General features: G+C 42.0%; 1 protein-coding gene across 1 annotated transcript in view; it reads right to left on the bottom strand.

Annotated features, from left to right (window-relative positions):
* LOC140205083 (N-acetyl-beta-glucosaminyl-glycoprotein 4-beta-N-acetylgalactosaminyltransferase 1-like) overlaps window positions 1-25,139 on the bottom strand; it is an 872,662-nt gene that overhangs the window by 359,434 nt on the left and 488,089 nt on the right. Inside the window, exons 4-5 of the mRNA XM_072272248.1 lie at window positions 16,885-16,980; window positions 9,874-9,964 (exon numbers count right to left, since the gene is read on the bottom strand). Of these exons, the coding sequence (XP_072128349.1) occupies window positions 9,874-9,964; window positions 16,885-16,980 (187 nt within the window). The remainder of the gene's footprint in view (window positions 1-9,873; window positions 9,965-16,884; window positions 16,981-25,139) is intronic.

The raw sequence follows: 25,139 nt of genomic DNA, 5'->3' as shown, positions 1-25,139 counted from the left end.
GTGGAGAAGGCTAGCGATTTTAAATCCCTCAGGGTTATCATTTCAGACGATCTGTCCTGGGTCCAGCATGTAGGTGTCGTTATGAAGAAAGCACAGCAAAGTCTCTCTTTCTTTGAAGTTTGCCAAGATTTGACATAATCTAAACCTTTGACAAACATCCATAGATGTGTGGTAGAGAGTATATCGACTGGTTGTATTATGGTCTGGTATGGAAGCACCCAAAGCCCATGTACAGAAAAGCCTATAAAAAGTAGTGGATATAGCCCAGTATATCACAAGTAAAGTCCTCCCTACCATTGAGTGCATGTACATGGAGCATTGTTGCAGGAAAGCAACATTCGTCATCAAGGTCCCCCACCACCCAGGCCAGGCTCTCTTCTCACTGCTGCCAAGAAGGTGGTACAGGAGCCTCAGGAACTGCACCACCAGGTTCATGGATAGTTATTACCCTTCAACCATCAGGCTCTTGAACTAGAGGGGATAACTTCACTCAACTTCACTTGCCCCATCACTGAACTGGACTCAATTTCAATGTATCTTCATCTCATGTTTTTGATATTTATTCCTTATTTATTTATTGTTGCTGTTATTATTATTATTATCTCTTTGTTCTCTTTCTTTTAGTATTTGAACAGTTTGTTGGTTTTTTTTTGCATATTGGTTCTTGTCCACTCTGTTGGGTGCAGTCTTTCATTGATTCTATTGTATTTCATGTATTTAATGTAATTGCCTGCAAGAAAATGAATCTCGGGGATGTATATGGTGACATATATGTAATTTGATGATAAACTTACCTTGAATTTTAAACTTTGAATAGGCCCTTCCTGTCCTTCGAGGTGTGCCGCCCAGCAACCCCCGATTTAACTATAGCCTAATCATAGGGCAACTTACAATAACCAACTAACCTGTTATCCACTTTGGACTATGGGAGGAAACTGGAGTACCCAGAGAAAACCCACATATTCAATGGGGAGGATGTAGAGACTCCTTACAAATGGCATTGGAATTGAACTCTGAACCCCAAAGCCCTGAACCGTAAAAGCGACACACTAACCATTACGTTACCGTAATGTCCATGGGATGGTGACATTTCTTCTCTGTTGCTGATAAACGGAGGATAACAGAACTGAGCATTGATGTAAATAGGTAGGGACAATATGGTGTGACATTAAAATTACAGGATTATTAGGCAGAACACTGGGCTAAGGACAAACATTTGAATCACAGAATTACAGCTGGGAGAATTAAGTTCAAGACTAAAATTAATCCAAGATTATGTTGCTTGTCCCGATACTGGTAAACACGAATACTTGATTGTCACAGAACCTATCTGGTTCACTAATATCTCCTAAGGAGGAAAACCTGACATTCTTCTCTGGTCTGGTCCATATGTGATTCCAGTCCATCAATGTTTTTGACTTGCACATGGAGCTTAGAAAAGTAGAGGGTTATGGGTAAGTCTAGGTAGTTCTAAGGTAAGAACATGATTGGCACAGCTTTGTGGGCTGAAGGGCCTGTATTGTGCTGTAGGTTTTCTACGTTTCTATGACCCCTGAAGAGCCCAATTACAAATAGACAATAAATACTGGCACTGCCAGTGCTAGTCACATCCAGTAGACAAGCTAAATTAAATATAATTTTAAAAAGCAAATAAAATAAAAATAAATGTTATTAAAAGTTAGGTACTTTTGTAAACTGCAAGGCAATTCTGACCAAGTAATAAAAAGGACAGCATCTGCTTAGACAGTGTTTGCAGAGAAACTGTTAGCAGGTTAGATCATCCTTGGCCTGACGTGTTGCTTGTGATCCTTGCCTGACTACATTACCTTTCCCAGCTGCAAAGGGCTAACTGCTGGTCCACTGCACTTAATTATGGCCTTACCAAGCAGAGTGGGCAAGTAGGCTGCACTTTTTTAATAGTTCTAAATGTTTCTCGTTATTAGTAAAAGGTAAAAACTATTAAAGTTGATTGAAGTATTAAAAATAAGTTATTCCTAAAATAATGATAAACATGATAAACACTGAAAACTCAAGTGACCTCCCTGTGTAACCTTTTGCAGCAAGGTTGTTGATACCAGTCAAATTAAGAAGGTCATCGTTCCCAGAAAGGTTCTCTTAGGGTAAAGGTGAAGTTCAGGTTCAACACAACAATGAACTCTGGCACTGTGCTGATACAGGCCTCAATGTCACAAGACTACAAGATCACAAGACAAAGGAGCAGAAGTAGGCCATCGGCCCATCGAGTCTGCTCCGCCACTCCACCATGAGCTAAACTATTCTCCCATCTAGTTCCAATTTCCGGCTTTTTCTCCATATCCCTTGATACCTTGGCTAATTAGATACCTATCAATCTCCTCCTTAAACACCCTCAATGATCGGGCCTCCACAGCTGTATACGGCAACGAATTCCATAAATCCACAACCATCTGGCTAAAAAAAATTCTCCTCATCTATGTTTTAAATGGGTACCTCTAATTCTAAGACTGTGGCCTCTTGTCCTGGACTCACCCACCAAGGGAAACAGCCTTTCCACATCTACTCTATCCAACCCTTTCAACATTTGAAATGTTTCTATGAGATCCCCTCTCATTCCTCTAGACTTTAATGAATACAGTCCAAGAGCTGACAAACGCTCCTCATATGTTAGCCCCCTGCATTCCAGGAATCATCCTCGTAAATCTTCTCTGAACTCTCTCTAACATCAGAACATCCCTTCTAAGATAGGGGGGCCAAAACTACACAAAGTATTCCAAATGAGGTCTCACCAGTGCCCCATAGAGCCTCATCAATACCTCCTTACTCTTATACACTATTCCTCTTGAAATGAATGCCAACATAGCATTCGCTTTCCTTACTGCCGATCCAACCTGGTGGTTAACCTTTAGGGTACCCTGCATGAGGACCTCCAAGTCCCTCTGCACTTCCGATTTTTGAATTTTCTCCCCATCTAAATAATAATCTGCCTGATTATTTCTTCTTCCAAAATGTACAACCATACATTTCTCAACATTGTATCTCATCTGCCATTTCTTTGCCCACTCTCCTAAACTGACCAAGTCTCTCTGCAACCTTTCCATTTCTTCAACACTTCTTGTTCCTCCACCTATCTCGGTGTCATCCGCAAACTCAGCCACAAAACCACGTAATCCATAATCTAAATCATTGATATACATTGTAAAAAGAAGCGGCCCCAACACCGACCCCTGCGGGACACCACTAGTAACAGGCAACCAATCAGAATAGGATCCCTTTATTCCCACCCTTTGCTTTCTGCCTATCAGTCAATGCTCTACCTATTCCAATATCTTTCCTGGAATTCCATGGGCTCTCATCTTATTAAGCAGCCTCTTATGCGGCACCTTATCAAAGGCCTTTTGAAAATCCAAATACACAACATCCACAGCCTCTCCCTTATCAATCTTATTTGAGATTACCTCAAAAATTCCAATAGGTTGGTGAGGCAGGATCTTCCCTTCATGAAACCATGCTGGCTTGGACCTATCTTGTCATGCACCTCAAGGTATTTCATAACCTCGTCCTTGAGGATCGACTCCAATAACTTTCCAACTACTGATGTCAGACTAATAGGTCTGTAATTTTCTTTTTGCTGCATCCCTCCTTTCTTAAACAGCGGAACTATATTTGCAACCTTCCAGTCCTCTGGAACCATGCCAGAGTCTATTGATTCCTGGAAGATCATTTCCAATGCCTCTACAATCTCCAAAGCCACCTCCTTCAGAACCTGTGGGTGCACCTCATCCGGTCTGGGAGACTTATCTATTCTTAGTCCATTTAGCTTCCCAAGCACTTTCTCTCTAGTAATCTTGACTGTACCTAACTCTATTCCCTGAGACCTCTGGCTATCAGGTATATTGCTAATGTCTTCCACTGTGAAGACTGATGCAAAATACTCATTTAGTTCCTCTGCCATCTCTTTGTTACCCATTATAATTTCTCCAGCATCATTTTCAATCGGTCCTTTGGCGGGAGGAGAAGATGGCGGCATGACGCAACGCGCACAGCTCTCCAGTGAAAGGATATCGTATTTGTAAGTAGGACACTGTGCACAATTCTGATTTGATGGAGACAAACGTGAGAAGCAGAGGAACATCTGGAGAAATTTCTGAAATGCCCGGTTCACTGCAGCTGCTACTGTGCGAGCAAGAATCTCCGGAGGGAAGGCCCCAGAATCCCCAGCTTTGCCTGCTGCTGGTAACCGAGGCTGAAGTCGAAGTGTTCGGCAGAGATGGTGCTCGTTACTCGGTGTCGGAGGGCTGATCAGAGCTCAAAGTTTGCCGACAACTCAGAATTGGACTGTGGTCAGGCATGGCAGGGAGAGTTTTCTTCCTTCACCCATCTGCGTGAGATGTGGGACTTTCGAGAGACTTTGAACTTTTTTACTGTGCCATGGCCTGTTCTTCATCAAGTTATGGTATTGTTGCACTGTCGTAACTATATGTTATAATTATGTGGTTTTTGTTAGTTTTTCAGTCTTGGTCTGTCCTGTGTTTCTGTGATATCACACCGGAGGAATATTGTATCATTTCTTAATGCATGCATTACTAAATGACAATAAAAGAGGACTGCGTGTCCTCATAATCTAATCTAATCTATATCTATCTGTGTCACTCTTTTATTCTTCATATATTTAAAAAAAACTCTTAGTATCCTTTTTATGTTAATTACCAACTTCCTTTCATAATTCATCTTTTCTTTCCTAATGACTTTCTTAGTTTCTTTCTGTAAGTTTTTAAAAGTCGTCCAGTCCTCAGTTTTCCCACTAATTTTTACTTCCTTGTACACCGTCTCCTTTGCTTTTATTTTAGCCGTAACCTCTCTCGTTAGCCACATTTGTGCCATTTTTCCATTCATGATTTTCTTTTTTCTTGGAATATATTTTTCCTGCACTTTCCTTATTTCTTGTAGGAATTTCATCCAATTCCGCTCTACCGTCCCTCCATCTAGCTTACTTTTCCAATCTACTTGGGCCAGTTCCTCTGTCATACCACTGTAATTTCCTTTATTCCACTGAAATATCAATACACCTGATACCAGCTTCTCCTTTTCAAATTTGAAACTGAACTCAATCATATTATGATCACTACTTCCAAGTGAATCCATTACCTCCAGCTCCCTAATCGCCTCAGGTTCATTACACAGCACCTAATCCAAAACAGCCGATCCCCTGGTGGGCTTATGGACAAGCTGCTCCAAAAAGCCATCCCGTAGGCATTCTACAAACTCCCTCACCTGAGATCCAGTACCTTCCTGACTTTCCCAATCCACTTTCATATTAAAATCCCCTATAATTATCTTGACATTTTCCTCTGACACGCTTTTTCTATTTCCAGCTGTAACTTGTAGTCCACATCTTGGCTGCTGTTTGGAGGCCTGTATATAACTGTTATTAGTGTCTTTTTACCCTTGCCATTTCTTAACTTGACCCATAAGGTTCCTACCTCTTCTGATCCTATGTCCCTTCTTTCCAGAGATTTGATATCGTTGATTACCATCAGGACCACGCCACCCCCTTTACCTACCTTCCTATCTTTCCTATACACTGTGTATCCTTGGACATTCAGCTCCCAATCACATCCATCATTTAGCCATGACTTGGTGATGGCCACAATGTCCTATCTTTTAACCTGTAGCTGTACAACAAGGTCATGCGCTTTATTTCTAATGCTGCGTGCATTTAAGTACAGTATATTTAGATCAGTATCTGTTACCGATTTTGCTATATTTCTATCACACAGCAAATTATCCTGTATATTCACCAGCCTGTCCTTCTTCCGATCTTTGCTGCACAGTATCTTTGACTTATTTCAATTTTCTTCTTGCTTGACCCTAACACCCTGGTTTCCTTCCCCCTGCCAACTTAGTTTAAACCCTCCCTAACAGCTATATTAAACAATCCCGCCAGGATATTAGTACCCTTTGAGTTCAGGTGTAACCCATCATTTTTGTATAAGTCATACCTCCCCTAAAATAGATCCCAATGATCCAAGAATTTGAAGCCCTGCCCCCTGCCCCAGTTACTTAGCCACACATTCATCTGCTTAATTCTGCCATTCTTACCTTCATTAGAGCGTGGCTCAGGCAGTAATCCTGAGATAATTACTCTGGAGGTCCAGCTTTTCAATTTTTTTCCTAGCTCCCAGTAATCTTCCTTCAGGACCTCCTCTCTTTTTCTGTCTATGTCATTGGTACCAACATGTACCTAGACTTCTGGCTTGCTCAGTAATGGTACAGTTAGCCAGATGCAATGGAATTTAACCTTCAGTTCATCTCTATTTTTTTTGCCACACCATGGTACAATTCTGGGACTGGGAAACATTAGAGATTTCACCATGCTTTGAAATGTGGAGGAAGTGGGAATGGAGGAGACAATGTTGTGAGACAGTGGGACAGGGAATTGCTGCATTCTCTGTTCCACTGAAACATGGCTCACTGGCCAACACTCCGGACATGGCACTCCAGCCCCAAGGGTTCTTAATCCACTGGATGGGCTGGATCCAGAATGGGCAGCAACGGCAGCTTCTGCTTCATAATAAACTCATCATGGTGCTTAGATGTACTGGTCTTGTCTCTCACTTGTTCTCCCGACCTGGAGTATCTAATAATTATGCGCTGACTATTCTACTTACCAAGAGAATTCTCCATCGTGATCCTGAATGCAGTTTACATACCAATAAAGGTAGATGTCAAGCTATCACTAGATGTATTGAACACCACGAATAATAAATAACAAATAAGAAACAGCCTACCCTGATGCCTTTCACATCCTTGCCAGGGATTTCAATCAGGCTAGCTCTGCCAACTGCCATCAGTGTGTCACCTTCAGCACCAGAGGGCCACATGACCACTGTTACACTGCTATCAAGAATGTATATTGTTCCATCTCTCAACTGCATTTAAGAAAATTGGATCACCTGGCTGTCATCCTCCTACCTGATATAGGCAGAGACTAAAGAACAAGGCACCAGAGGTAAGAACAACAAAGAGATAAGGCCTACTCTGATAGTGTTAAGGACAGGCAATCCAGGAAGGTACGAGAGGTCCAGATTGGAACTCTGGAAAGCCATCTCGTATGTGAAGTGGCAATTCCAGGCTAAAGTTGAATCACAGAAGGATGCTCAACAGCTGTGCCATCACCTCCTACAACTCAAAACCATGCAACATAAGTTACAACATTTCACTCCCAGATGAGCTAAGCACCCTTTGTGCTTGCTTTGACTGACAGAACATGGAGGCACCTTCCGGAACCAGCACAGACCCCAATGACCTTGTGATTTCAGTCTCTGAGGCCAGCATGAGAGCATTCCTCAGAAGGACAAATCCACGGAAAACACCTGGTCCAGATAGTGTGTCTGAAGACTTATGCTAATCAACTGGCTGGAGTGCTAACGGACATCTTCAATCTCCCACTTCAGCAGTCTGAGGTACCCGCCTGCTCCAAGCAAGCTTCAGTTATACCGGTGCCCAACAATTATGTGGTAACACAACTCAATGACTATCATCCAGTAGTACTTACACCCACTGTGACAACATTCTTGGAAATGACGGTCATGAAGCATTTCAACCCCTGCCTGGATCCGCTCCAGTTTGCCTACTGTCACAACAGGTCAACAGCAGATGCCATTTCATTGTCTCTTCACTCAGCTCTGGAATATCTGGACAGTGAAGGAGCATACGTCGGGATGTTCTTCATTGACTACAGCTCAGCATTCAACACTATCACCCTCTCGAAACTAGTCACTAAGCTCCAAGACCTAGGCCTCGATACCTGCCTGTGCAACTGGATCCTTGATTTTCTCATTTGCAAATCGAGTCAGTTTGGATCGGCAACAGCATCTCCTTCGAAATCACCATCAGCACAGGTGTACCACAAGGCTGTGTGCTTGGCCCCCTGTTCCACTTGCTTTATTACTATGACTATCAGGCGAAGTAAAACTCTAGTGCCATATTTAAGCTTGCTGATGACACCAATGTTGTTGGCCAAATCAAAGACAGGGATGAATCAGCATATAGAAGGGAGACTGAAAATCGGGTTGAATGGTACCATAATAACAACCTCTTACTCAACGTCAGCAAACCTAATGAACTGAGTACCGACTACAGGAAGAAGAGCTCTATGTTTGTGAGTCAATCCTCATCAGGGAATTGGAGATGGAGAGGGCCAATAACTTTAAATTCCTTGGCATTATCGTATCGGAGGATCCAGAGGATCTTTCTTGGGTCCAGTGCGTAAGTGCCTTCACAAAGAAGTGCCTCTGCTTTCTCAGAAGTTTGCAAAGATTTGGCATGTCATCTAGTTGGCATGTCATCTAAAAATTTGACAAACTTCTATATATGCACAGTGGAGAGTATCCTTACTGGTTGCATTATGGCTTAGTATGGAAACACCAGCGCCCAGGAATGGAGAATCTACAGAGAGTACTGGATACAGCTCAATCCATCACAGGTAAGGAGTATTACCACAAGAAAGCAGCATTCCTCAGCAAAGACCCCAACCATACAGGCCATGCTCTCTTCTACCACTGGGCAGGGGATAAAAGAGCCTTGGGTCCCCACCACCAGGTTCAGAAACCATTATTATCCTGCAACTATCAAGCACCTGAATCAGAGAGGATAAATTCAACACTGAACTGATTCCACAACCTATGGTCTCACTTTCAGGGCTCTACAACTCACCACTATAGCATAAGAGTTAGCGAGGTGCTATTGCTTGGGGCATCGGAGTTCAGAGTTCAATTCCAACATCAGCTGTAAGGATCTGCACATCCTCCCCATGGAATGCATGAGATTTCCTCAGGTGCTTTGGATGTCTTCCCACAGTCCAAAGGTTTACCAGGTAGGTTAATTGGTCATTGTAAATTATCCTATGATTAGGTTAGGGTTAAATTGGGGTTGTCAGGGTTCAAAGAGCCAAAAGGGTCTATTCAGTGTCATATCGCTAAACTAAAAACAAAATAAAATAAAATCATGTTCTTAGTATTATTTATTGATTTTTCATTTGCACAATTTGGCATCTTTTGCACATTAGTTTTGTCAGTCTTTGTTTATGTAGTTTTTCATAAATTCTATTGTTTTTCTTTATTTTCCTGTAAATACCTGCAAGAAAGTGAATCTCAAGGCAACATATGGTGACTTGTTCTCTACACAGTTTGATAATAAATTTACTTTGACTTTGACTTGAAAGTAGAAAGGGGAATAGGTTAAATGACTGGAGAGATGACAGTGGAAGGTGAAGGAGAGTGGTAATTGTGTATGCGAAGGAACTGTGTAGCTTGCCAGCTGTTGATCTCCTCTTCCAGACATTGATTTGCAGGCAGCAGACATTCAGTTCAATACCACCTGGTGTTTCATAGTGGACCAACAACAAATTACATTTTTGTCGCTCCTCTAACAAAGTGGAATATCCTGAAGTGCTTTGTGGAAAACTAAAACAGAGACTGCGTCAAAAGTGAAGGTTTAGGACAGGTGGCCTCAAGCTTAAAGTAGTATATATCAAGAGCTGGATTGAAGAGTGCACTAAGGAAGACAGAGGTTTAGGAAAGAAATTACTGTGCTTTGAATTCTGGAGGCAAGGGAAGTGGGGACGGACACAGCCTGCTATAGTGAGCTATAATTTGCAATGTTATCTGGCTCCAACTGACTTTGGATCAACTGGGTGTCTGCCTTGTATAATGGCTAGTTGTACTCACAAACACATGCAAAATTTTACCTACCTGTGGATTATTTTCAATATACTTTTATCTTTACCAGATCATTAGTGATAGGTCTCAAAGTCTCCGAACAAAGAGGACTGGAGGAATATAATGATTCCAGCTAGTAAATAGTGCCTATTTTTTCCATTTCATTCATCCTTACCATCTTTGTAGGGGTGTATATAGCCAAATATCCGAAGCCCATAATTCTTCCACTTCGGAGAAACAGCAATTTTATTCACTGAGGTACGTGTCTGAAACAAAAAGATACCATTTGTTTATCATATTTACCCATTGATCATTAGGAGAATGACAAACAAGATTTCAGCCAAGATGAGACCAATGCTGATGCTAGAACACAGAACAGTACAGCATGGGAACAGACCTTTTGGCCCAGTGATTACCAAATTAAACTAACCCCATCTGCCTGTGGATGGTGTACATGCTACTGTTCACTGGCTAAGCATGTACCTGTCTATACTTCTTATGTGTTGCTGTTGTATCTGCTTCTACCACCTCTCTTGGGAGTACATTCCAGGCACTTGTGTCAAACATCTGCCTTGCACATCTCCTTTAACCTTTGTCCCCCCCACATCAACCTATACTCTGCAATCTGCATTTCTAGCTGAGGAAAAATACACTATCTACCCTATTTATGCCTCTCATTCATAATTAATGCACTTCTATCAGGTTGCCCCTAAGCTCAGATGCTCCAGAGAAAACAATCCAATGTTGTCCAACTTCTCCTGATGGCTGATACACTCTAATACAAGCGACATCCTCCTGAACCTCTTCTGCACTGTCTCCAAAGAGTCTGCATCCTTCCTATAGTGTGGCAACCAGAAATGCACACAATACCCCAAATGTGACCTAATTAAATTTTTATAGAGATTCAACATAACTTTGCAGCTTTTATACTCAATGCTCCCCACACACTATATGCCATCTTTACCACTCTATCCACTAGTGTTGCCACTTCCAGGGAGTAATGGACTTGCACTCCAAGATCCCTCTACACAACAATGCTCCTAAGAGTCCTGCCATTTATTGTACATTTTCATCGTACAGTTGACCTCCAAAACTATATCTTTTCACACATTAAGCTTAAGTTCAAGTTTAATTATCATTCAACTACACATGAATACAGCCAAACGAAACAGCATTCCTCCAGGGCTCAAAACACATTTTCAACACACTGCACATAGCACAAAGCACTAATAGCACATTTGCTTACGGTTTCAGAAAAACATACAATCACAAACAAATGATGTAAGATAGCCCAAGTTCCTGAGTGGCATGACTGTCAATGGATGTGAAGTTTTTCTGATCCAATTTGTTCTTCCACCGAGTGAGCACTGGAGAGCAGCACTGAGCAAACACCGGAGGGCAGCACCAAGCTAACATCAGAGGGCAGCACTGAGTGAATACCAGAAGGCAGCACGGAGCAAACACTGGCGGTCAGTTGTGAGCAAATACTGAAGAGCAGCATCGAGCAAACACTGGAGAGCAACAAGAGGGGCCAGCCCCCAACCCAATTATGGATTCCACTGCAGCTACAGAGGCTACTAATCTCTCCCACACCACCTCTGGCATCACCAGCCCTGGGCAACTGCAACAGGTGACCATGCAGAGGGGTCTAGTTCACACCACAACCTAGGTAACACAGCTCCCTTGCCATCAGTCTTCCCAATGAACCAGTGCTGTATTCTACAGTACCAAAGTCCAGCAGGGTCTTGCAATCACAATAAAAATGTCCAAGATAATCACTCCTACTGCACACTGTCTCAGCACAATGATATGCAGCAAGTCTGTGCGACAACACAACAACGGTACATGATAAGTCCAGCTCCATCACTATTGAGCAACTTGTTAATGGGATAATCCTCTAGTACTTGGTGATTTTAGTATCCATAAGTGACTTGTGTTTGCAAAAGTGACGTTCAGAATGAACTAATATAGCTTTGATTGGACTCAGCATGGCCACTAAGTCCAAGCATGCCACTATCTTGCCAGAAGATGGATTAAACTCCATCTGCTTTCATCTAAGCCAATTTCCATCTGATGTACAATCCGCTGTGTCTTTCGACAATTTTCCTCGCTATCCACAACTTGACCAATATCCAAATCATCTGCAATTTTACTAATCAGATTACCTACATCTTCATCCAAATTACTAACAGATATTACAAACAACGAAGGTTCCACACTGCTTCTTGCAAAACTCCAATCATCAAAGACCTCCAGTCAGAACACCCTCTACCACTGGCCTCTGTCTTCCATGACCAAGCCAATTTTGTATCAAATTTATCGACTCACTCTGGATCTTATGTGACGTAACCTTCTGGACCAGCCTAATATGAACGTTGTCAAATATGTTACTGAAGTCCATGTCAACAACATCTACTGTTCTACATTCATCAATTATCTTTATCATTTCATCAAATTCTCAGATTTGTGATACATAACCTCCCGCACACAAAGCAATGTTGACTATCCCTAACAAGTCAATGCTTTACCAAATGTGAATAAATCTCGTCCTTAAATTTTTTTTCTCCAACAATTACCCTATCATTGATATAAGGTTCACATCCCTGTAATCTCCTGGTTTGTTTGAGTTGCTGTTCTTAAACAAAGGAACAGCACTGGCTATTCTCCAGACCTCTGGCACCTTACTCATGGCTAAAAAGGTTAGAAGGATGTCATAAAATCATAGAGAAGTACAGCACAGAAACAGACCCTTCAGCCCATCTAGTCCATGCCAAAACTATGTTACTCCTATTGAGCTGCACCAAGACCATAGCCATCCATACCCCTGCCATCTATGTACCTATCCAAACATCTTTTAAAAGTTGAAGTTGAGCTTGCATGCACCACTTGTGCTGGCAGCTCACTCCACACTCTCAAGACCCTCTGAGTGAAGATACTTCCCCTTATGTTCCCCTTAATCTTCTCATCTTTCACCCTTAACCCATGACCTCTGGTTGTAGTCCCAGCAACCTCAGTGAAAAGCCTGCTGGTATTACTCTACCTATACCCCTCATAATATTGTATACTTCTATTAAACTTCCTCTCAGTCTTCCAAGTTCTGAAGAATTCAATCCTAACCTATTCAATCCTTCTTTATAATGCAGGTCCTCTAGACCCAGCAGCATCCTTGTAAATTTTCACTTTACTCTTTCAACCTTGTTTACATCTTTCCTCTAGGTGACCAAAACTGCCCACAACACTCCAGGTTAAGCCTCACCAATGTCTTATAAAGCTTCAATATAACATCCCATCTCCTGTACTCAATACATTGATATATGAAGGCCAATGTTCCAAAAGCTTTCTTTATGAATCTACCTGTGACACCACTTTCAATAAATTGTGGACCTGTATTCCCAGATCCTTTCGTTCTACCACACTCCTCAGTGCCTGACCGTTCACTGTGTAAGATCTACCCTGGTTGGTCCTACCAAAGTAAAAAACCTCACATTTGTCTGCATTAAATTCCATCTGCCATTTTGCAGCCCATTTTTACAGCTGATTCAGATCCTTCTACAAACCATGCTAGCTCTCCTCATTGTCCACTACACCCCAAATCTCGGTGCCACCTGCTAATTTGCTGATCCAGTTAACCACATTGTCATGCAGATCATTGATATAGATGACCAACAACAAAGAACCCAACACCAATCCCTGCAACACACTACTAGTCACAGGCCTCCAGTCAGAGAGGCAACCCTCTAATTCCACTCTCTGGTATCTCCTACAAAGCCAATATCTAATCCAATTTACTACCTCATTCTGAAATCCGAGCAACTGAACCTTCTTGAGCAGCCTCCCATGCAGGACCTTTTCAAGTGTCCATGTAGAAAATATCCACTCACTTGCTTTCAACCATTTTCTGGTAATTTCCTTGAAAAAAATCTATAAGATTGGTTAGACATGATCTACCAAGCACAAAGCCATGCCAACTATCCTTAACCAGTCCATGTCTATCCAAATACTTACATATGTGGTCTCTTATAATCCCTTCCAATAACTTTCCCACAACTGATGCCAGACTCACTGGCCTATAATTCCCTGGTTTATGTTTAGAGCCTTTTTCAAAAAAGCAGAACAACATTGACTATACTGCAATCCTCTGTTACCTTCCCTATCACTAAATATAATTTAAATATCTCTGCTACTGCCCGGCAATTTCTGCACTTGCTTCCCGTAAGGTCTGAAACCCTGTCAGGCCCTGGGGATTTATCCACCCCAATTTGCCTCAGGGTGGCAATCACCTCCTCCTCTGTAACCTGTACAGGGTCCATGAAATTGATGCTGCTTTGCCTCACTTCTATAGATTCTCTGTCTATCTCCTGTGTAAATACAGATGCAAATAATTAACTTAAGATCTCCCCCATCTGTTTTAGTTCCACACATGGATTACATTCTGGTCTTCAAGAGGACTAATTTTGTCCTTTGCAATCTTTTTGCTTCTAACATATCTGTAGAATCCCTTAGGATTCTCTTTCACCTTGGCTGCTAGAGTAACTTCATGCCTTCTTTAGCCTTGCTGATTTCTTTTTTCTGTGTTCTCTTGCATTTCCTATACTCCATAAGCACCTCAATTGTTCCTACCTGCTTACACCTGCTATGCACCTCCTTTTTTCTCTTAACCAAGGTTACTTACACTTGTTATCTTTATCTTTTATTCTGACAGTTGTCAAGAATCCTGTAATTGCCTCCTTCACTATCCTGGAATGTATTCCATTAGGTTCTGAACACTTATCCCACGTAACACTTTTTGAGACACTCAATATCTTCTCCTTATAATATTGACATGCCCTAGAATATCAACGTGCTCCTTTTCGATCTCACTATCATCAATGTTCTTCTCTTTGGTGAGTACTCTATAAAGAACCTCACTCTTTTCCCAGGCTCTGCATATAAATTCTCTGATTTTCCCTGAAATGATCCTCGCCTTTCCCTAGTTACTCCCTAGCTCCTAATATATGAATAAAATCCTTTAAGGTTCTTTTAACCCCACTTGTCACAGGCATTTCACGGTCCCTTCTATCCTCTCGTCCTTTCCTGCTTCCTTGATATTTGGTAAGGGTCTTGCGCAATTTCAGCTTCCAAAGTCACACATATGCTTCCTTTTTCATTTTGACTCAATTGAACTCCAAATGTTCCTCACTGGAACTCTGATCACCTGGCCAAGCTCATTTCCCAATATCTCTCGTAAAGCTTTGCCTTTAGCTGCATTGTCTATAAACCTTATTATTATTGACTTCAGGAAGAGGAAACCAGAGGTACATGAGCCAGTCCTCAGAGGATCAGAGGTGGTAAATTCCTTGATGTTATCACTTCATAGGACCTGTCCTGGGCCAGCACGTAAGTGCAATTATGAAGAAAGCACAGCAGTGCCTCTACTTCCTAAGGAGTTTGCAAAGATTCGGTATGACATCTAAAACTTTGGCAGATTTCTATAGATGTATGGTGGAGACTATATTGACTGATTGCATCATGGCCTGGTATGCAAACACCAATGCCTTTGACGGGAAAATCCTACAAAAGGAAGTACATATGGCCAAGACCATTACAGGTGAAGTCCTCCCTACTATTGAGGACATCTATTCTGAGTATTGCTGCAGGAAAGCAGCATCCATCATCAGGGACCCCCACCACTCAGGACATGCTCTCTTCTTGTTGCTGCCATCAGGAAGTAGGTACAGGAGCCTCAGGACTGACACTACCAAGTTCGGTTATCCCTCTATCATCAGGTTCTTGAACCAAAGGGGACAACTTTACTCAACTTCACTTACCCCATCAGTGAAATTTTCCCACAATCTATAGACTTCACTTTTAAGAACTCATGATCTTGATATTTGTTGCTTATTTATTTATTATTATTTATTTATTTTTGTATTTCCACAGTTTTTTTTTTTGTCTTTTACACACTGTCTTAATGTCAAATTGGTGCATTGATTCTATTATGGTTACTTTTCCATTATGGATTTATTGAGTATGAAAGCAAGAAAATGAATCACTGGGTTGTATATGGTGACATATATGTACATTGATTTGCTTGGAACTTTGAACTTCGGAAAAACCTTTTTGGATGCACCTAACAGATGGAAATATGAAACTAAAACAGGATTTGTAGGTCAGTGAAGAATGGTTCTATCAGATTATATGGCAATATATTCCTGTTTACTTGTGTGAAAAGCAAGTTCCAAGCCTGGTTGTTTTTGCATATTGTTCCTTCTTTCCTTTTTATTTTCATTTGTGTATTCTAGAGTGCTGGGAGTGTCCCAGTAGGCCTTGCTATACAACATTATCATGACTTCATAACATTAGCAGCTCAGGATTGTATAGGTGCCAAGGAGGGGTAACACCTCTGGTGAAAGGGCTTGTCGTGTCCATTCCAGGGCAGTTTACTCACCCTTAGACTCCACCAGGCACTCAGCTCTCACCTGTGGCTCCAAGTAACAGTTTGCATGTGGTAGCAGCCACACCCCAGTACACCACTTTGACAGGCAGGCTATACCAGGTGAGCGCAGCCTGCAGGCCTTGTATCCCGGTGAGATAGGGACGCACCTGTCCTAGCATGTGAAGTGAGCTCCGGCGGACGGGGTGGATGAGATCAACAGTGAGATCCTACGCCCAGGAAGGCAGTTCTGCAATGCTTCTTGGAGAGTGAAGGGCATGGCAAATCACAGAAGAAATCATGGTCATCCATGGCAACCAAGGAAAACCCCTGTTTGTGATGACTATTCGTATCACTTGATCTGAACTTCCAAGGTTGAGAGAGTAGAACTACACCATTGCAATGGTTTTTCCACTTTAAAACTCTCCCACACAAGTCTCCTGTCATTATTGGACAGGACGGACCACCAACACAGACAAAGGAACTTTACTTACGGCAACATTATTATTTCACTGGCCTTCTCTGCCACCTGGACTAACTTGTTCTCCTCTTTCCCAATTCTTCTTAAGCATCTTTCACTTGCAACATTAACTGTTTTTTTCTTTCCACAGATGCTATCTGACTTGCTGCAAAATTACTAAATCTTGATTTTATTTTGAATTTCCGCAATCTGCAGGGTCTTTTTATGTTTATCTTATTTTCCTTTCTAACCTCTTTCACTAACACCAGAGAAGGACACCAGAAGGCAAAGGACTGTATCTGTAACCTACTTACATGAGGATATAGTGGAAAATGAATGTTCTTCCGCAGCTGATAAATCGAAGATCCACACCAGTCCTCGAAAACATGAAGATTTACTTTGCCTTTGTACTGGGAAAAGAAAAGAAAGCAAATGTTCATCATGGATTCCCAGTGATCAAGGGTGTATGTAACATGACAGGATCTTACTTTAGTGCAGAATCAGAACTTTACTTTAGTACAGAAGCCTGAAGGCACACATTCAGCAATTCAAGAACAGCTTCTTCCCCTCTGCCATCCAATTTCAAAAGGGCATTGAACCTATGAACCACTACCTCACTTTTTTATTATTACTGCTTTTTGCAAAACTATTTTTAACTACTTAATATACATATATACTTACTGTAATGCATTTTTCTCGATAATAAAAATGTATTGCATTGTACTGCTGCCATGAAGTTTACAAGTTTTACGACATATGCCAGTGATATTAAACCTAATTCTGATTCTGACTCTGAATTGTGTATGGACCCACAGCACAGGACTATGTCTACAATCACACCATGGCTGGACAGTTGTATTTGGAATTGAGCACCAATGTAGAAGAGCTCAACCTCTGCAAGCAAACTTGGCAATGTCATTACTCGGGTGTTATGAATACAAAAAGATATGATGTTAGTTTAATCCAGTAGTGATTCCATCCTATCTAAGTGAAGGACAAACATCTGAATAAGTTTTGGATCTCAGAAACTTTGATAATTTAGAAAAGAGCATATTTACTTTTCTACTCCATTTCCACACAGTAGCCCATTGGATGACTAAGCATTGGAAAGGCAAATTGGAAAAGTTTCAGATGCCTTATCATCTGTCATGCACCTGGCCCTGACAAACCTAAGTAACAAGGATACCTATGTCAGATACTGTTTCCGGATTTCAGTTTGACATTGAACACTATTGTCCCACAGTCCTTGGTGAACAAATCCTTACCCTTTGGTTTAAATACACCACGATGCAACTGAGTGTTCGACTTCCAAACCAAAAGACCTCAGATAATCAAGATTCACAACCGTTCCTCCTTCCCCATCATCCTCAACCCGGACTCATCTCCCCCCCCCCCCCCGGGGCTGTGTGCTGAGCCCATTGCTGTACACTCTTGTCACACATGACTGCACAGCCAAACACCTAAGTAATGACATTGTCAAGCTCGCCAGTGGGGCTCACCACCAACAATGAAGAGACAGCCAGCCTACAGAGAGGAGATGGAACAGCCCAAGGCCTGGTGCCAGGCGTATAACCTCTTCCTCAATGTCAACAAGACAAAAGGGATGGTTATTGACTTCAGGAAAACTTGTACCATTCACACTCCTCTTTGCATCAATGACACAGCAGTTGAAACTGTGGGTAGTTTCAAACTCGTGGGAATGCACATTTTGCAAAAACTTCCACGGTTCCAGGACACATTTCTACACAATCAGGAAGGTTCACCAACACCCCTACTTTCTGAGAAGGTTGAAGAGAGCTGGATTAAGCACATCTATACTCATATTATTCCATAGATGCAAAGTAGAGAACATCCTAACAAGCTGCATCACGGCATAGTATGGAAACTGCACTGTGGCAGACAGGAGGGCTCTGCAATAGGTAGTCAACACTACTCAACGCATCACTGCCACCAGACTACCCACCATCAAGGACATATATACAGAAAGATGCTGGAAAAGCCCAGTAACATCTTGAAGGATCCCACACACACTGCTCATGGACTGCTTGTCCCTCTCTAATTAGGGAGGAGCCTATGTAGCATCTACACCAGGGCCAGAGTCAAAAACAGTTACCTTCCCCAAGCAGTAAGACTGATCAACACCTTCATCCACTATCTATCTCTACCACATCCCCAACCACCACTACTTTATCATTTCCTGTCAGTCACCTTATGTACAGCCACTCCTGTGCCTACTGTCACTTTATGGAGATACAATCAATCTATATATATATAGAAGCTAGCTTATGTATTTATATTCACTGTGTTCTCTATCTTACTGTGCTTTTGCCTTACATTGCATCAAATCTGGAGCACAATTATTTGGTTGCTCTTTTTACTTGTGTATTGGAAATAACATTGAATCTGGAATGGACTGTTAGGATTTGAAGTCCGACAAGATGTCTCAGCCAGCTGTGTGCTTAATAAAACTACCTACATGGGAATATTGCAGGATCTCTTCTGCCAACAATTTCCAATGTGCAACCTGCTTGAGACAGTAAGTACAGTAAATTATATGAACTGTTATCAAAGGTCAGCTGGCTCAAAAGAACCATTTAATTTGTCTGAAGCATTGGAAAGGCAATAATAATTCTTGTATGGTCTATAAAAAACATAATGGTGTCTTCAAATCACCTGAAATTTGTTGCCCTTTCTATTGAATAATATTCATGTGGAAAATATCCTTGATAGCTCAGAGAGTATTGGGTGTCAATCTACATCCGGGATCACTGGCTTGGCACTTGGCAGTTGAAAAAACATTCTATGAAACAGACCTAACAACCAACCTCATGCTAAATTCTGATCAGTCCATATCTAGGCATCCAGTCAGAAAGGTTAAACTAAACTAGCTTTTATAATAAAACTCTGATAATTTGGCATGCTTTTCATGGTGCATGACTGGCAGACTTTCTCGTCTGCAGGATATTGTTTCTATTTCTACTCTGATATACCAATTATTCATTTTCTCAGTGAGGGGAAAATAGCATTAAAACTGGGGTTGTGGTGATGGGAGGGGAACACAGAATCTGGGACCAAAGTGAATGGAAAGGCATACAGAAAATGATGCCCCCATGAGTGGAAAGGGAGCATGGGAATGGCCACCCCTGATTAGAGTGTATTGGAAGCATGGCACCAGTGGGGTCAAAGGAAGTGAGGGAACAGGGGCTTAAGTAGAAGAGAAACGTGACAAATGTCAGCCAATGAGTCAGATGCCATACCACTAGGATTTCTAAACAGTCAGATGGAAGAATAATGATCTTCTACAGAATAAAAAATGCTGTCAGGCCTGGTGTATTCATAATCTGCCTTCCAAATGAGACAAATAAATGAACATGAAAGGTAATTGTATTCATTGATTAGACATCTGGTCGACCCCTTAGCTGTTAATTCATTTGGTAAACCTTTTAATTTGCTTTCAGTGATTGATTTTACAACTCTTCATTCAGATATTTTGCAAAATCATATGCACAAATGTGGTGCATTTTATAAAATGGTTAATTCAATATTGTTGCATTTCTCATTAATTAAAACAATGTTAAACATGCACAATAATCGATACACACAATCAGTAGGAGGAATTGCTTACATTTTGCTCACAGCACTCTTACAAATAATCTGTCACATGAATAAAGCTCGGCACTGTGTGTTCATGACAAAAGCTGGATGCCCCTGTCAAGGCACTGACACTAACATATCAAGCAATGAACTATTCATTAAATCAGGATCATCTCTCTTGAATTCCTTAAGCAATTTGACTGCTGTGGGTATTGCAAATTCAAATTTATTGCTATAATTACCTGTATAGGGGGTTGTTAATTATATATTTTACCTCAGCTTATTCGTAAAAGAAAGTGATATGTTTGTGATACTGGGAAGCCGGACGGCCGTGAATAACACACGCAAGAGACGGAGAGTTGAGGAACAAATGTGTGCTGCTGTTCATTGTACTTGGAAGTCATCTACCTAGAATGCCCTCTCACATTATATTCAGTATGTCACATACCGGGAAGTTTGACAGCAACACATAGGGTCTAACTATACATGAATACATAACATATTCCTCCCTCCTTATTTTGAAGGTTTCTCCCCTTATCCATACACAGACCAGCTGCTGAGCTATAATCATTCAATGGAGTAACCATCAAATTCAATCAACTACAAAAAACATTTTTTTATTGATACAATAGAAAGAGGGTAGACTGCCTCTATTTCTAGACATAACCCTGAGGATTATTCTGCCCACCCCATGTGCTGAAGGTTAGTCACTAATCTAGAGATTCAATCTGTCCAGAGGCCACCTGTTCCTGAGGGTACCAACGCCAAAGTCATTTTATCTGTTTGATGGTGTATGTATAAACTTGGCTTGGGTACTGCATTGTCAACAGGGAGCACCACAGAAAGCACAGATGATGGGGAGCACTGGCTGTGTCATTTGATCTTAACGGAGGGTCTGCAGTTGCTGTCTCAGAATCCTGTCCCATTTCTACAACAGGATCTGAATTGGTCATTTTGTGTTGGTTTTCAGTGGCCTCAGAAGTGGGCAACAGCTGATCAACATGCCTTCTCCAGATGTTGTGGTTACTAGTTTCCACTGTAACAGTTTGTACCACCACTGCTGCAGGTATCTACTTTGTTCCAGAGATGTGGTTCCAGGTAAGCACTCTCTCTCTTGCTTTAAACCTTCTGTTCATAGCTTTGGTATGTCTCTCTGCTTGGGGTTTCTGATCATTTAGCACAATCTGTTTTATGTTTGGGGTCTAAGAAGGATAAGCTGGTTGCAAAGCTGTCTTTTCATCAGTGTAGTGGCTGGAGCCATTTTGGTGGTGGTGTGAGGTGTATTGCAGTACGTTAGCAAGGAAATGCTATGATGTTAGTTGAATGATCCACTTTCCATTGAAGTCTTGAAGGCTTGTTTCATTGTTTGTACAAATCATTCAGCAAGGCCATTCGTGTCTGGATGATATGGTGCTGACTTCATGTGCTGAATACCATTTGCTTCCCTAAATGCCTTGAACTCTTCAGACAGGAAATGTGGACCATTGTCACTTACAAGCTGTTGAGGAAGCCCAAAACAGCCAAAGGTGGAAAGTAGCTTCTAAATGCATTCTCTATATGTCCTGCATGTAGCTTAACAAGCTTTCTTAATGATGGAGGAATGACAACATGGTAGCCCCACAGTAAACATCTTGCTTAGACTATGAGCTCCTTCCATCGAGCCTGGTAAGGTTTCTATCTATGGTTGGCTCTCCTTTCCATTTGCAAGCTACCATGTCCACCATTTTAGACAGAACAGGGTCAGTACACTTGTGCTTCTGGATTCCATTGCTCGGAGCTGTGGGTACTTCCCTGAAGTAAAATCTCTCTATTGGGAATGGCTCTGGAGCTGTAACAGCTAAGGGAAGTCGAGAAGTCTGGACCTCCTGTCCTTTATATTGTATTGATGTACAGCTAGTAACAGCTCAATGTTGCACTGGTCTAGCAGCCAGGAAAGGAATGCCTGTATGTGGACCAAAAATTGACGTCAAGGGTGATGATCTGTCAGTAATTTAATTTATCAACCAAAATGGAATTGATGGACTTTCTTAACCCCAAAGACAATTGTGAGCGCTTCCCGCTCAATCTGGGCATAGTGGATTTCTGCTTTGCTTAATGTCTTTGAAGCGAAAGTGATTGGATGCTCTTTACCCGATGACATGATGTGTGAGGTAATTGGCCCCCACCACGGGATGATGCATCACAGGACAACCGTACGGGCAATGACGAGTTGAAGTTTGTGAGTGCTTCAGACTGTGACAAAACTGTTTTAGTCTTTTTAAAAGCCTCTTCACAGTGATCTGTCCACTGCCAGTATGTTGATTTATTTTAAAGCTCATGAAGTGTTTTCAGCATGCTAGCTTGGTTAGGATCAAACTTTGAGTAGTTTGTTAGTAGTCAATCTTTATTGACTTACAGTATATTCTATGGTAATGGAATCTCCACAACTGCCTTCACCTTTGATGGTGCCTTGTAAAGCCCTAAGTTGTTGATTACATGGCCCAAATGTTCAAGCAAAGGTCAAAAGAACTCACACTTGCCATTCTGGACCCTTGGCCCATATTCCTTGAGTCCTTGTAGTGCATCCGGGTTTTGTAGGTGCTTACACTCATTTTTCCAAGTAATGCTTAATTCATCTGTCAACCCACTCAGGATCTGGTCCGTTGCCCACTGACAAAAGAGCAGGAGTCGAGGTGATGCCAAACAGAAGCCTTCAACAGTTCCTGCGGCACTGGCTCCACAGGCATCTGGGGGATGACTTTGGTGAGCACCTTTCCTCTGTCTGCCCAAGAAGGCAAGATGTCCCAGTGGCCACCCATTTGAATTTGACTTCTCATTCCTATTCTGACATATCAGTCCATGGCATCCTCTACTACCATGATTTGGCCAATCTCAGGTTGGAGGACCAATACCTCATATTCTGTCTGGGTAGCCTCCAACCTGATGGCATGAACCTTGATTTCTCCAACTTTCCCCTCTCTCTGCTAATCTTTTTTTCTAATTTCAATTCTGGCTACCCTCTCACCCCTTCTCCTCTCCTCAGCTGCCCATCACCTCCCACTGGTTCCCCTCCTCCATCCCTTTCTTCCATGCCACTGTCTTCTCCTATATGATTACTGCTTCTTCAGCTCTTAATCTCTTCCACCTATCCCCTTCCAGCTTCTTACTTCATCCACCCCTACCCCACTCACCCACCTTCCCCTTCACATGGTCTCTCCTATCACACGCCAGCTTGTACTCCTTACACTCCCTCCCCCACCTCCTTATTTCTTCCTGATGAAGAGTCTCAGCCCAAAACGTCAATATTTATTCTTCTCCACAGATGCTGCCTGACTTGCTGAGCTCCATCATTTTCTGTGTTTCTCAGGATTTCCAGCTTCTGCAGAATTTCTTGTGTTTATAACAGTGTGTTTTATCCTGTATATGTAAAATCTGATCTCTCATTTCTAAAAAATCATTATATTGGATTACCTATTCAACAAAGTAGCTGTTAGTGTACCACACTACTTACTTACACTGATCTAGATATACAAGCATGGCTTTCAAATCTAAACCTGCACTCTTAAATACTTAGCAACACACATAAAAACTGCTGGTGAACACAGCAGGTCAGGCAGCATCTATAGGAAGAGGTACAGTCGACATTTCGGGCTGAGACCCTTCATCAGGACTAACCTAAAGAAGAGATAGCAAGAGATTTGAAAGTGGGAGGGGGAGAGGGAGATACGAAATGATAGGAGAAGACGGGGGGCAAGGGATGGAGCTAAGAGCTGGAAAGTTGATTGGCAAAAGGGTTATGAGAGGATCATGGGATGGACAGGAGGATTGGCAAAAGGGTTATGAGAGGATCATGGGATGGACGGATGGGATTTAAATACAAATTCAATTTACCGAACTTAGTGAAAAATCAGAAAACAGAAGATGCTGGAAGCAGTGGTGTATCTAAGGTATGGCAGGTAAGGCACGTGCCCTGGGTGCCACTTGAAGGCGGGGGGGCCACTGAGCAGTTTCTATTAAAGTCAGACAAGCCATCCTCAGATAGTGAAAAAAGAATTTTCTTCAGATGTATGATCTGTCTTTGATTATCATGGGTGAGAAGCACTAGGATGGCCTTATTTCAGAGCATTGTGTAAGAAGACCACGAAACGTTTCTTTACAAAGAAGAAGGAAAGTGGAGCTGAAGGACGGAAGAGACGAAAGTTGGAGGCGGAGGAAGCCAAGAAGTCAAGCAAGTTCTTCATGATCTTCTTTGAAAAGCCTGGAACAAGTAGTTCGACATGTTCCATGGAGTCGCCTGCACCTGCCACAAGTTTGTTAGAATGCGAAGGTGGATCAAGTACAAATGCATCACAAGCCAAGGAGGAAGTCAAATCAGATAAATCCAAGTACGACAAGATTAAGAGTGAGGATGCCACAGCGAACGTGGACATGACAGGAGGGGAAGACAATGGTGGTGGTGATGATGTTGAGTTTATTTGCGAGATTTTACCTGAGAGATTGAAACTGACGACACTGAACCTGGTGAACTGGATGGTGTCAAAGAGCCTCGAACTGTCATACCAGAAGTGATTGAACAGCATGACATTGGACTTCTGAAGTTCGACAAGGATACTGGAAAAGCAATTCTGCCTGATGCATTGAGAACAAAAATAATGAAGCTGGGTTTGAAGTATTTCCAGAACAGTGAGGGGCCTTTCCTACCAACAGATAACTGCTCAGTGAACAAAACTTGGTTCAAAAGGAAATTGGGAAATGGTTGTGGTGAGGAAGTGACTCATAGAAACATAGAAAATAAGTGCAGGAGTAGGCCATTCGGCCCTTCGAGCCTGCACCGCCATTCAGTATGATCATGGCTGTTCATCCAACTCAGAACCCTGTACCAGCCTTCCCTCCATACCCCCTGATCCCTTTAGCCACAAGGGCCATATCTAACTCCCTCTTAAATATAGCCGATGAACTGGCCTCAACTGTTTCCTGTGGCAGAGAATTCCACAGA

This window comes from Mobula birostris, chromosome 11 (assembly GCF_030028105.1).
Source record: "Mobula birostris isolate sMobBir1 chromosome 11, sMobBir1.hap1, whole genome shotgun sequence".
Taxonomy (NCBI): Eukaryota; Metazoa; Chordata; class Chondrichthyes; order Myliobatiformes; family Myliobatidae; genus Mobula; species Mobula birostris.
The sequence above is the reverse complement of the archived record's forward strand: the minus strand, read 5'-3'. Positions and strand labels throughout refer to the sequence as shown.